The 15,359-nt window shown below is 39.5% G+C and overlaps 1 protein-coding gene across 1 annotated transcript in view; it reads right to left on the bottom strand.

Moving 5' to 3' along the window:
* The window catches only part of vstm2a (V-set and transmembrane domain containing 2A), a 221,794-nt gene extending 220,845 nt beyond the window's left edge, over positions 1-949 (bottom strand). The window contains exons 1-2 of the mRNA XM_061922469.1: positions 544-949; positions 1-55 (exon numbers count right to left, since the gene is read on the bottom strand). The exon at positions 1-55 is cut by the window's left edge and continues 112 nt beyond it. Of these exons, the coding sequence (XP_061778453.1) occupies positions 1-55; positions 544-619 (131 nt within the window). The 5' untranslated portion in view covers positions 620-949. The remainder of the gene's footprint in view (positions 56-543) is intronic.
* Between the last annotated feature and the right edge of the window lie 14,410 nt (positions 950-15,359).

Genomic DNA, 15,359 nt, shown 5'->3' with positions numbered 1-15,359 from the left:
TCTATGTTCTGTCCCTCTTTGGCCGTCATGTTGGAGGGCAGGTCGGTGAAGCGACCTGCGAGGAGAGGGGGGGGGGGAAGGAGATGACAATTAAGTGAAGAAGTGGAGGGGGGGGTGGAATAAAAAATAAAGCATTTTATGGAGTAGTTTGTTGACGTCATGAATGAAGTGATGATATTTACACGGTTTCATGAACGCCACTTTGATTAGATGATACATGAAACAGCCTGTGTTGGAAATAAGAGTATTTAAAAAAAAAAAAAAAAGTCCAAGGATGCCTTTCAGGACCTCGGACAAAGACACGAAAAATGCTTTTTTTTGTTGTTGTTTCGGCAGGAAGGATAAAGGTTGAGCACTCCGTGGTGCGTTCAAGTAATCACCAGTTGCATTTTCTTTTTTCTTTTTTTTCAGAATTGACACAAACGCATCATCTTCCATTATAATGGCATTTAATAGGAATTGTAACATTAAAAAATATTTAAAAATATGTCTTCCGCTTGGCACAAAAAGGCGCAAAACACTGCGCACTTTTTTTTTTCTTACCTTCAAAGGAGAATCCAAAATGCGCACAAAAGCCGAACAAGACGATAAATCCAGCGGTATCGTGAGACGTCCACATGGTTGCAAAAAAAAATATTGTTCGGGGGGGGTTCTTGACATGCAAACGGGGTTAGTGGAGGCGTGGGAGTAGGGGTCGTGGTGGGAGGGACGGAGGAGAAGGGGGGGGGACCAAAAAAAAAAAAATTAAACGGTTTCTTGGTTGGTGTGTTTTAGCGGCATGCCGCAAAAGTAGCGCCGGTCGTCGCTGAAAGTTCCTTGAATTTGCGCACCTTATTTCCCTCCTCCTTGCGTCTGCTGCAGCCGAGACTGTGGACTCAAGTGTGCAAAATAAGAAGTGGGCTGGGGGACGTGCGTGCGTGTGCGTGTGCGCGCGCGAGTGTGTGTGTGTGTGCAGCGTCGGACACGTCAGTCAGTGAATGGCTGCATGTTAAGCTTACCTCTTTTCGTTAAAGAATGCGCTAAATTTAAATGGCTATATATATAAGATGGATAATGACATTTTCCGAACTAACAGTATATGTATTCGACACAACTTAGACGCAGGAATGCAACGATCCTGTCGCGTCCTTTCCAAAATCCGTCGAAATTCCGGGTTTCTTGAATGCATCTTAGTGTGAACTGTGATTAGTGGGGAACCCAGAAGTGAGGAAACGTGTGGGAAAGTTTCGAATTGTAAAAAATGTTTTTAAATATAGTTATATTATGATATATATATGTATGTATATATATATATATATATATATATATATATATATATATATATATATATATATATATATATATATATATATATATATATATATTAAATAGTGAAAACACATTGAAATGAGGTGTGTCCATCCATCCATCTCCTTCCGCTTATCCGAAGTCAGGTCGCGGGGGCAGCAGCCTAAGCAGGGAAGCCCAGACTTCCCTCTCCCCAGCCACTTCGTCTAGCTCTTCCCAGGGGATCCCGAGGTGTTCCCAGGCCAGCCAAAAACGTGTCCTGGGTCTTCCCCGTGGCCTCCTACCGGTTGTACGTGCCCTAAACACCTCCCTAAGGAGGCGTTCAAGTGGCATCCTGACCAGAAGTCCGAACCACCTCATCTGGCTCCTCTCGATGTGAAGGAGCAGCGGCTTTACTTTGAGTTCCTCCCGGATGACAGAGCTTCTCACCCTATCTCTAAAGGAGAGCCCCGCCACACGGCGGAGGAAACTCATTTCGGCCGCTTGTACCGGTAATCTTGTCTTTTCGGTCATGACCCAAAGCTCATGACCATAGGTGAGGATGGGAACGTAGATTGACCGGTAAATTGAGAGCTTTGCCTTCCGGCTCAGCTCCTTCTTCACCACAACGTCCGCATTCCTGAAGACGCCGCACCGAGCCGCCTGTCGATCTCACGATCCACTCTTCCCCCACTCGTGAACAAGACTCCTAGGTACTTGAACTCCTGTGTCCAAATATATATATGTGTATATATATATATATATATATATATATATATATATATATATATATATATATATATATATATATATATATATATATATATATATATATATATATATATATATAGATAGAACTCCTGTGTCCAAATATATATATGTGTATATATATATATATATATATAGATAGATAGATAGATAGATATAGATATATGGATACACACACACACACACATATATATATATATATATATATATATATATATATATATATATATATATTCATATATATGCAAATCTTTGGGTGTCCCACGATTCAATTCAATATCGATTCTTGGGGTCATTCGATTCAAAATCGATTTGTTTTTCAATTCAACACGATTCTCAAATAAAATAACTTTTTTTTCCCCCGATTTAAAAGGATTCTGTATTCATTCAATACATAGGATTTCAGCAGGATCTACCCCAGTCTGCTGACATGCAAGCAGAGTAGTAGATTAAAGTAAAAAAAAAAAAAACTTTTATAATTGTAAAGGACAATGTTTTATCAACTGATTGCAATAATGTACATTTGTTTTAACTATTAAACAAACCAAAAATATGACTTATTTTATCTTTGTGAAAACATTGGACACAGTGTGTTGTCAAGCTTATGAGATGCGATGCAAGTGTAAGCCACTGTTACACTATTGTTCTTATTTTTTTTATTTTTTTATAAATGTGTAATGATAATGTCAATGAGGGATTTTTAATCACTGCTATGCTGAAAATATAACTAATATTGATACTGTTGTTGACATTTTTTTTTCACTACTTTTGGTTTGTTCTGTGTGGTGTTTGTGTCTCCTCTCAATTGCTCTGTTTATTGCAGTTCTGAGTGTTGCTGGGTCAGGTTTGGTTTTGGAATTGGATTGCATTGTTATGGTATTTCTGTGTAGTGGTTTGTTGGATTGATTAAAAAATGTAAATAAAAATCCCCCCAAAAATAGATTATTTATATATATATATATATATATATATATATATATATATATATATATATATATATATACATATATTTCCTCCTCTCCCAGCTTGCTAGCCTCAACCTGAACCTTGGTATTTACCGTGATGACGGACTGGCAGTGTGCCGCGCCTCGCCAAGGAGCAGCGAGAACACCAAGAAGCGCATATGCCAAATCTTCAAAGAAAACGGCCTACGGATCACGATTGAAGCCAACAAGCAAACCGTCAACTTCCTCGACGTCACTTTCAACCTGAGAAATAACAGCTACCAACCATTCACGAAACCCAACACAACACTCCAATACGTGCACCATGACAGCAACCACCCACCCACCACCACGAAAAGAATACCTACCGGAATTAATAAAAGGCTATCGATGCTGTCATCCAGCAAAGCTGAATTCGACCAAGCAACCCCCCGTACCAGAAAGCACTTGATGAAAGCGGATACAACTTCACCCTCACCTATGAACCCACTCCAGGAAACCAACCAAAAAAGAGCAGAAAACGAAACAACATCATCTGGTACAATCCACCATTCAGCAAAGACGTCTCAACCAACATCGGCCGCAAGTTCCTCACTCTGATCGACAAACACTTCCCCAAAGGCAACACCCTAAGAAAAATATTCAACAAGAACAACATTAAATTGAGCTACAGCTGTATGAATAACATGCAACAAATCATTTCAAACCACAACAAAGCAATTGCAAAAGGACTGCCTACCCCCAGACTAAACGACTCTGAAACCAATAATGAATGTAACTGTCGCAAGAAACCTGATTGCCCTCTCAACGGAAGGTGCTTACAGACATCAGTCGTTTACCAAGCAAAGGTAACACGCAAGGACATTAACACATCCGACACGTACGTAGGATTAACCGAAGGAGCGTTCAAAACAAGATGGAATAATCACAACGCCTCCTTTAGAAACCAGACTTTGCAGAATTTTACAGAACTCAGCAAACACATTTGGAACCTCAAAGACAATAATGTTGAATATTCAATAACATGGCAAATTCTTGCATGCAGCTCACCTTACAACAGTGGTAATAAAAGATGCAACCTATGCTTAAAAGAGAAACTGTTTATTATATATCATCCAGATTTATCATCCCTCAACAAGCGCAGTGAAATCATTTCAACATGCCGCCACAAACGGAAACACCTCCTAGGTAACACATGAGCCAATCACCACACCCTACGCCTGCCTGTATCCACCCACTCTGTGCCCTATATAAACCATTGTATGTGAATGCTTCCATTAACATCTCCTGATGATTGAGGGAACCCCTCATGAAACAGATCTGTAGAGATGAAGTAGTCTTGTGATTTTTTTTCCCACACCTACATATATATATATATATATATATATATATATATATATATATATATATATATATATATATATATATATATATATATATATATATATATATATGTATATATATATATATATTTATATATATATATATATTTATTTATATATATATGTGTGTATATAAATATGTTTTTATATGTATGTATATATATATATTAAATATATAACGGTTTTGGAAGCGCCTTATTGTATTTATATATTTGTTGCTTGTGCATTTTGATTTTTTTTGTGACACCAACCCTTCTTTCATTGGATTCCTGTATTTAAACTACTGTATTAAATAAAAACTGTGAAATTTGCAAAAGATAAGAAAACCTTTATTTTATTACTTTAATTTGATATATATATATATATATATATATATATATATATTATTTCAATCTAAAATATATATATATATATATATATATATATACATGTATATATATATATACACATATATATATGTATATATATATATAGACATATATATATATCATCAATTTGATATATAAATATATATATATGTATGTATATATATATATATATATATTGTATTTTTCTTTCTCTCATAAATAAGCCTGTTGCACGATGTGCAATTATCATATTCCTAGGATAAGGGACAAGTAGTAGAAAAACGGATGGATGGATGGAATTTCACTCGTCGAACGATTAATCTTGCTAAAATGCCATATTTACGATAATGTGAATCAAAGTAGTGGAATCATTAGCAAACACACTGTTCTGTTTTGCAACAATAATACTTCCATAAATATCTCTATTAGCTTTAAAATTGCTATGGAAGGCCTCTGTTCGTTAAGCTCTCTCATTTCCACAAGATTATTTTTAAGCCCATTGAACAATTGTGAAGCTTTAATGAGGTGGTAATGATTACCTCCTCTCACTATATTAATTTAAAAAATTCAAAGAAAACAAGCTAGCGTAAGATTAGAAACAATGGACTTAAAATTGCTACGGAAAGTCGGACAAGACGAATCTGTCCTCATCAAAATGGCCGTGTGTCAGTCAAGTTCACACTTTTCCAGAATCGTATTAATGCTAATTTTAAATGTTTTAAAGGCCTACTGAAATGAGATTTTGTTATTAAAACGGGGATAGCAGGTCCATTCTATGTGTCATACTTGATCATTTTGCGATATTGCCATATTTTTGCTGAAAGGATTTAGTGGAGAACATCCACGATAAAGTTCGCAACTTTTGGTGCTGATAAAAAAGCGTTGCCTGTACCGGAAGTCGCAGACGATGTGCACGTGACGTCATGGGTTGGGGAGCTCCACACATCTGAACATTGTTTACAGTCATGGCCACCAGTAGCTAGAGCAATTCGGACCGAGAAAGCGACAATTTCCCCATTAATTTAATAAGATGTCAAATATTACAATTCGACTGTTCTGGTTATAGTTCTTGAAATAATTCACATAAAAAAGATAGAAGACTAGCGCTATTCACTTTAAAATCCTTGCGCAAGGCTAGCTGTTGTGTCAGTTAAACTACCTCATTTCCACTAGCCTATTTTTTGCAATTAAATTAATGAATTTTAAATCCATTTCACAACTGTAATACTTCAATAAGGCGTCAAATAATTCAAAGAAAACGAGCTAGCAAAACATTAGAAACAATGGCCTTAAAATTTCTACGGAAAGTCAGACGTGACGAATCTGTCCTCCTCAAAATGGCCGTGTATCAGTTAAGTTAGCTAGTTTCCAAAATTGTATTAATTCTCATTTGAAATGCTTTAATAAGATGTCAAATATTACAATCCGACTGTTCTTGCTATTTTTCCTGAAATAATTTACATAAAAAAGTAGAAGAATACCGTTAAAATCCCCGCGCAAGGCTAGCCGTCGTGTCAGTTAAGCTAGCTCATTCCCACCAGTCTATTTCTTTGCCATTTAAGTCTAATTTGAAATCCATTTCACAACTGTAACACTTCAATAAGGCGTCAAATATTACAATTGAACTGTTGTAACTATATTTACTCGATTATTAAGTTGAAAACAAGTTAGCACAATATTGCAAATTTTAGCTTTAAAGGGAAACATTATCACAATTTCGGAAGGGTTAAAACCAATAAAAATCAGTTCCCAGTGGCTTATTTTATTTTTCTAAGTTTGTTTCAAAATTTTACCTATCATGGAATATCCTGAAAAAAGGCTTCAAAGTGCCTCATTTTCGCTATCTGTAAATCCACCCGTCCATTTTCTTGTGACGTCACATAGTGACGCCAATACAAACAAACATGGCGGATAGAACAGGAAGATATAGCAACATTAGCTCGGATTCAGACTCGGATTTCAGCAGTTTATGGGATTCAACAGATTACGCATTTATTGAAACGGATGGTTGGAGTGTGGAGGCAGATAGCGATAACGAAATTGAGGAAGAAACTGAAGCTATTGAGAGAATAGCTATTGAAGCTATTCGGCGATCGCCTTCTAACCAACGATTGCATCTTTTGACCACTGGAGCAACTTAAATCCGTCGATTGGTAAGTGTTTGTTTGGCATTAAATGTGGGTGGAGGGAAAGGCTGGATGCAAATATAGCTACAAATGTACATACAGCGAGCCTAAATAGCATGTTAGCATCAATTAGCTGGCAGTCATGTCGTGACCAAATATGTCTGATTAGCACATAAGTCAATAACCTCAACAAAACTCACATTTGTGATTTCGTTGACTATCGTTGGAATTGCATCTGCTTTGAGTGTCGCAGGATATCCACACATCTCTGTCCTAGCATAGCTGTCGTCGGTAAAATGTGCGGAACGAACGAGGGACTTTTGCATCTTTTGACCACTGGTGTACTTGAATCCGTCGATTGGTATGTGTTTGTTTGGCATTAAATGTGGGTGGAGGGAGTAGCATAGCTATCGTCGGTAAAATGTGCGGAACAAACGAGGGACTTTTGCATCTTTTGACCACTGGTGTACTTGAATCCGTCGATTGGTATGTGTTTGTTTGGCATTAAATGTGGGTGGAGGGAAAGGCTGGATGCAAATATAGCTACAAATGTACATAAAGCGAGCCTAAATAGCATGTTAGCATTGATTAGCTGGCAGTCATGCCGTGACCAAATATGTCTGATTAGCACATAAGTAAATAACATCAACAAAACTCACCTTTGTGATTTCGTTGACTTTATCGTTGGAAATGCATCTGCTTTGAGTGTCGCAGGATATCCACACATCTCTGTCGAAGCATAGCTGTCGTCGGTAAAATGTGCGGAACAAATGAGGGACTTTTGCATCTTTTGACTACTGGTGTACTTCAATCCGTCGATTGGTATGTGTTTGTTTGGCATTAAATGTGGGTGGAGGGAGTAGCATAGCTGTCGTCGGTAAAATGTGCGGAACAAACGAGGGACTTTTGCATCTTTTGACCACTGGTGTACTTGAATCCGTCAATTGGTATGTGTTTGTTTGGCATTAAATATGGGTGGAGGTAAAGGCTGGATGCATATATAGCTACAAATGAGGCATAATGATGCAATATGTACACAGCTAGCCTAAATAGCATGTTAGCATCGATTACCATGCCATGCTAATCGATGCACACTCCACGTAAGACAACTTGAATCCGACCCTGATCGTGTTGTTACACCCTCCGACAACACGCCGATGAGGCATAATGTCTCCAAGGTACCGGAAAACAGTTGAAAAATCGGAAAATAACAGAGCTGATTTGACTTGGTGTGTGTAATGTGTTTAAGAAAATGGCGGATTGCTTCCCATTGTAACGTCACGGGTGAAAGGCGTTTAAATCGCCAAATTCACCCTTTTAGAGTTCGAAAGTTGGTTAAAAAAAACATGGTCTTTTTTCTGCAACATCAAGGTATATATTGACGCTTACATAGGTCTGGTGGTAATGTTCCCCTTTAAACAATTGCCACGGAAGCGCCAGTTGTATTAGTCACAATACGTTACATTGACGATCAATCAATTAATCAATCAATCAATGTTTACTTATATAGCCCTAAATCACTGGTGTCTCAAAGGGCTGCACAAACCACAACACAAACCACTACGACATCCTCGGTAGGCCCACATAAGGGCAAGGAAAACTCACACCCAGTGGGATGTCGGTGACAATGATGACTATGAGAACCTTGGAGAGGACGACAACAATGGATGTCGGGCGGGTCTAACATGATGCTGTGAAAGTTCAATCCATAGTGGATCCAACACAGCCGCGAGAGTTCCGTCCACAGCGGAGCCAGCAGGAAACCATCCCAAGCGGAGGCGGATCAGCAGCGCAGAGATGTCCCAAACCGATACACAGGCATGCGGTCCATCCTGGGTCCCGACTCTGGACGAGCGGTCCAACCTGGGTCCCGACTCTGGACAGCCAGTACTTCATCCAAGGCCATCGGACCGCACCCCCTCCACAAGGGAGGGTGGGACATTGGAGAAAAAGAAAAGAAGCGGAAGATCAACTGGTCTAAAAAGGGAGTCTATTTAAAGGCTGGAGTATACAAATGAGTTTTAAGATGAGACTTAAATGCTTCTACTGTGGTGGCATCTCGAACTGTTTCCGGGAGGGGATTCCAGAGTACTGGAGCCCGAAATGAAAACGCTCTACAGCCCGCATACTTTTTTTGGGCTCTGGGAATCACTAATAAGCCGGAATCCTTTGAACGCAGATTTCTTGCCGGGACATATGGTACAATACAACCGGAAAAGGGTGGAATGCCATCTCCGTGTTGGGGAGGAGACCCTGCCCCAAGTGGAGGAGTTTAAGTACCTAGGAGTCTTGTTCACGAGTGAGGGAAGAGTGGATCGTGAGATCGACAGGCGGATCGGTGCGGCGTCTTCAGTAATGCGGACGTTGTACCGATCCGTTGTGGTGTAGAAGGAGCTGAGCCGGAAGGCAAAGCTCTCAATTTACCGGCCGATCTACGTTCCCATCCTCACCTATGGTCATGAGCTTTGGGTCATGACCGAAAGGATAAGATCACGGGTACAAGCGGCCGAAATGAGTTTCCTCCGCCGTGTGGCGGGGCTCTCCCTTAGAGATAGGGTGAGAAGCTCTGTCATCCGGGAGGAACTCAAAGTAAAGCCGCTGCTCCTTCACATCGAGAGGAGCCAGATGAGGTGGTTCGGGCATCTGGTCAGGATGCCACCCGAACGCCTCCCTAGGGAGGTGTTTAGGGCACGTCCAACCGGTAGGAGGCCACGGGGAAGAACCAGGACACGTTGGGAAGACTATGTCTCCCGGCTGGCCTGGGAACACCTCGGGATCCCCCGGGAAGAGCTAGACGAAGTGGCTGGGGAAAGGGAAGTCTGGGTTTCCCTGCTTAGGTTGTCGCCCCCGTGACCCGACCTCGGATAAGCGGAAGAAGATGGATGGATGGATGGATGGAATCGGCAAGATAGGCTGTAACAAATGTAACATCACACATCTTTAAGTTGTGGTATTTTAGAGAGTAAAAATGTGTTCTCTGGAGGTATATCTTCCCTTTAAACACAAATATGTCTTATGGGTCAGGATGCTTGAGCGCTGTTTGCATTAACCGGGGGAGGAGGACTGGACCAGCAGGGCAAGTGCAGCAAGTCATGAGTCATTAGGAGAGAAAGGATCCTGCTGGAATCTTATTAGTCTCACGGGCAGACTGAAAACACACTGTCCTTTTGCATTATGCACGCACTCTACCGCTCCTTGCATTGCGGAGAATATATTCCGCGTACGATCTGGGTGCATCCAACCGGATAAATAACCTTTCTTTTATTGACAAAACGGACTGCGAGGTGTGGCAACGTGAGGTACACGGTCACAGGTTTCACGGTGTATTGTCTTTGAAAACATACATTGTTACGTTCTTGAAGAAACACACTTTTGGTTAAACCAACCCCCTTTTCCATACGAGTTGGGAAATTGTGTTAGATGTAAATGTAAACGGAATACAGAGATTTGCAAATCATTTTCAACCCATATTCAGTTGAATATGCTACAAAGACAACATATTTGATGTTCAAACTCATAAACTTTATTTTTTTTTCCAAATAATCATTAACTTTAGAATTTGATGCCAGTAACACGTGACAAAGAAGTTGGGAAAAATGGCAATAAAAACTGATAAAATTGAGGGATGCTCATCAAACACTTATTTGGAACATCCCACATGTGTGCAGGCTAATTGGGAACAGTTGGGTGCCATGATTGGGTATAAAAACAGCTTCCCAAAAAATGCTCAGTCCTTCACAAGAAAGGATGGGGCGAGGTACACCCCTTTGTCCACAACTGCGTGAGCAAATAGTCAAACAGTTTAAGAACAACGTTTCTCAAAGTGCAATTGCAAAAAATTTAGGGACTTCAACATCTGCGTTCCATAATATCATCAAAAGGTTCAGAGAATCTGGAGAAATCACTCCACGTAAGCGGCATGGCCGGAAACCAACAATGAATGACCGTGACCTTCGATCCCTCAGACGGCACTGTATCAAAAAACGACATCAATCTCTAAAGGATATCACCACGTGGGCTCAAGAACACTTCAGAAAACCATTGTCACTAAATACAGTTTGTCACTACATCTGTAAGTACAAATCAAAGCTCTACTATGCAAAGCGAAAGCCATTTATCAACAACATCCAGGAACGCCGCCGGCTTCTCAGGGCCCGAGATCATCTAAGATGGACTGATGCAAAGTGGAAAAGTGTTCTGTGGTTTGACGAGTCCACATTTCATATTGTTTTTGGAAATATTGGACATTGTGTCATCCGGACCAAAGGAGAAGCAAAGTATCCAGACTGTTATCGACGCAAAGTTCAAAAGCCAGCATCTGTGATGGTATGGGGGTGCATTAGTGCCCAAGGCATGGGTAACTTACACATCTGTGAAGGCACCATTAATGCTGAAAGGTACATACAGGTTTTGGAACAACATATGCTGCCATCCAAGCGCCGTCTTTTTCATGGACGCCCCTGCTTATTTCAGCAAGACAATGCCAAACCACATTCAGCACGTGTTACAACAGCGTGGCTTCATAGTGCATTTAATTGAATTTAGGTTGAAAAGGATTTGCAAATCATTGTATTGCGTTTATATTTACATCTAACACAATTTCCCAACTCAAATGGAAACGGGGTTTGTACATACACGTTTTGGAGCAACATATGTTGCCATCCAAGCATGGACGCCCCTGCTTATTTCATAAAGACAATACCAAGCCACATGTTACAACAGCGTGGCTTCATAGTAAAAGAGTGCAAGTAATTTCCTGGCCCGCCTGCAGTCCAGACCTGTCTCCCATCAAAAATGTGTGGCGCATTATGAAGCGTAAAATACGACAGCGGAGACCTCGGACTGTTGAACGACTGAAGCTCTACATAAAACAAAAATGGGAAAGAATTCCACTTTCAAAGCTTCAACAATTAGTTTCCTCAGTTCCCAAAAGTTTATTGAGTGTTGTTAAAATAAAGGTGATGTAACACAGTGGTGAACATGCCCTTTCCCAACTACTTTGGCACGTGTTGGAGCCATGAAATTCTAAGTTAATTATTATTTGCAAAAAAAAAAAAGTTTATCAGTTTGAACATCAAATATCTTGTTTTTGTAGTGCATTCAACTGAATATGGGTTGAAAAGGATTTGCAAATCATTGGATTCCGTTTATATTTACATCTAACACAATTTCCAACTCATATGGAAACGGGGTTTGTATACAAAACCAGTGAAGTTGACACGTTGTGTAAATGGTAAATAAAAACAAAATAAAATGATTTTCAAATCCTTTTCACTATATCCAATTGAATAGACTGCAAAGACAAGATATTTAATGTTCAAACTGAGAAACCTACTTTTTTTTGCAAATAACCATGAATTTAGAATTTAATGGTGCAACACATTGTTAAAAATGTCCTTGTGCCAACTTTTTACCACTGTGTTACATGGCCTTTCCTTTTAACAACACTCAGTAAACGTTTGGGAACTGAGGAGACCAATTTTGAAGCTTTTCAGGTGGATTATTTTCCCATTCTTGCTGATGTACAGCTTAAGTTGTTCAACAGTCCGGTGTCTCCTTTGTGGTATTTTAGGCTACATAATGCGCCACGCATGTTCAATAGGAGACAGATCTGGACTACAAACAGGCCAGTCTATTACCCGCACTCTTTTACAATGAAGCCACGCTGTTGTAACACGTGGCTTGGCATTGTCTTGTGGAAATAAGCAGGGGCGCCCATTCTTGGATGGCAACATAATGTTTGCTCCAAAACCTGTATGTACCTTTCAGCATTAATGGTGCCTTCACAGATGTGTAAGTTACCCATGCCTTGGCACTAATACACCCCCATACCATCACAGATGCTGGCTTTTGAACTTTTGCGCCGAGAACAATCCGGATGGTTCTTTTCCCCTTTGTTCCAGAGGACACCACGTCCACAGTTTTTCCAAATATAATTTGAAATGTGGACTCTTCACACCGCAAAACACTTTTCCACTTTGCATCAGTCCATCCTAGATGAGCGCAGCGAAACCTGCTGCGTTTCTGGGTGTTGTTGATAAATGCTTTTCGCTTTGCATAGTAGAGTTTTTAACTTGCACTTACCTTACCAATGTAGAGACCAACTGTAGTTACTGACAGTGCTTTTCTGAAGTGTTCCCGAGCCCATGTGGTGATATCCTTTACACACTGATGTCACTTTTTGATGCAGTACCGCCTGAAGGATCGAAGGTCACGGGCGTTCAATGTTAGTTTTCAGCCTTGCCGCTATGTGCAGTGATTTATGCAGATTCTCTGAACTTGTGATTATATTACAGACCGTAGATGGTGAAATCCCTAAAATCTTTGCAATAGAGAAATATTCTTTAAAAATTTGCTCACGCGTTTGTTCACAAATTGGTGATCCTTGTTTGTGAATGACGGAGCATTTTCATGGAAGCCGCTTTTATACCCAATCATGGCACCCACCTGTGGGATGTTCCAAATAAGTGTTTTGATGAGCATTCCTCAACTTTATCAGAGTTTGTTTTCACTTGCGCCATCTTTTTTGAAACATGACGAGGTAGACATTGCGGAAGACACAAGGGACATCAACGAGGGAACGAGGAAGAGCACAGAGAAGACCAGCAAAGCACGGGGGAGGGAATGCCAGACGTGATGCTTACTGGAAAGATGAGTGACATTTTGGCAAAGGTTCCTTGGGTCAGCTGGTGCTTATGCCGCTCCCTATCATTAGAAGCAGGTGCGCTGATTTGCAATTGCCTGCAGCTTTGTCGCTGCGTGGGATTGACTCAGCTGCCGGAGAAAAGCGGTAATTTTGACTGCAGTTTTTAATTCAGTTTTACTTGTGGTCTTTTGACGAATATGTGTTGTAGTTATAGTCATATGTTAGTCATCTAATATTGATTTTGCTTTAGTCGACTCAATTCCTCATCATTTTGGTTGACTAAAATTACAGAAAATTGCATTCACTAAAATATGAAGAAAAAGGATAACGCATATTTGATGTTGTCTCGAAACCACTTTTATAAAGGTTATGGCAGAGCATCTCAAAAAGTAAAATCACAACAGGATCTGCCATTCATGACTATATCAATAAGTCAATTTCACACTAACCTTACTTTGTGTTATTTTAGCTTTCGCTTTCAACTGTTGAATATGATTGGCTTAAATGGTCTTATAAGGAAAGTAGTAGTTTTATGTGTACAACTACACTGACTGTGCACAATAGGCGTCTTGGCCAATCTCCCGTTTTAAGGGGAACTGCACTTTTTGGGGGAATTTTGCCAATCGTTCACAATCATTATAAAGACATGACAAATGCATTTTTTTTTTTTTTTGGGCATTCTAACTTCTAGTGCAGGGGTCACCAACCTGTTTGAAACCAAGAGCTACTTCTTGGGGTACTGATTAATGCGAAGGGATACCAGTTTGATACACACTTAAATGAAATGCCAGAAATAGCCAATTTGCTCAATTTAGCTTTAATAAATAAATATATATATATATATATATATATATATATATATATAATATATATATATATATATACATATATTAAAAAATGGGGTATTTCTGTCTGTCATTCCGTCGTACATTTTTTTTCCTATTAGGGAAGGTTTTTTGTAGAGAATAAATGATACAATACACTTATTTGAACTGTTTAAAAGAGGAGAAAATTTAATTTTGAAACTTAGTTTATCTTTAATCTCGACTCTTTAAAATTAAAAAATTTACCGGATAAAATGAAGAGAAAAGCTAGCTAATTCGAATCTTTTTGAAAAAAGGTAAAAAGGTATATGAGTTTAAAAATCCTAAATAATTTTATGAATTAAAATGAATTTATTTAAACAAGTGAAGACCAAGTCTTTAAAATATTTTCTTGGATTTTCAAGTTCTATTTGAGTTTTGTCCTCTCTTAGAATTTAAAATGTTGAGCAAAGCGAGACCAGCTTGCTCGTAAATATATACAATTTTAAAATTAAAGGCAGCTCACTGGTAAGTGCTGCTATTTGAGCTATTTTTAGAACAGGCCAGCGGGCGACTCATCTGGTCCTTACGGGCTACCTGGTGCCCGCTGGAACCGCGTTGGTGACCCCTGTTCTAGTGTGTATTATAAGAAAGGCTTAATCATGGGAAATTAGTCAAACATGGAACAATGATATGAAAAAGACCTTACTTAGACTTATACTTAGACAAACTTTAATGATCCACAAGGGAAATTGTTCCACACAGTAGCTCAGTTTCAAAGGATGGAAAGGATAATGCACACAAGGGCACAAAAGAGCGGAAGGAAACAAAAGGTATAAAATAGACAAAAATGTACCATAGTAGCAATATAAAATATAACATATGTAATATTTATATACTATATATACAGTATATAACATTTACTGATATCCATCCATCCATTTCCTGCCGCTTGTCCCTTTCGGGTCGGCGAGGGTGATGGTGCCTATCTCAGCTACATTTCGGGGCGGAAAGCGGGGTAAACCCTTGACAAGTCGCCACCTCGTCGCAAGGCCAACACAGATAGACAGACAACCT

Source organism: Nerophis ophidion, linkage group LG15 (assembly GCF_033978795.1).
Source record: "Nerophis ophidion isolate RoL-2023_Sa linkage group LG15, RoL_Noph_v1.0, whole genome shotgun sequence".
Taxonomy (NCBI): Eukaryota; Metazoa; Chordata; class Actinopteri; order Syngnathiformes; family Syngnathidae; genus Nerophis; species Nerophis ophidion.
Note: the sequence above shows the minus strand (reverse complement) of the source record. Positions and strands in the feature narration are given on the sequence as shown.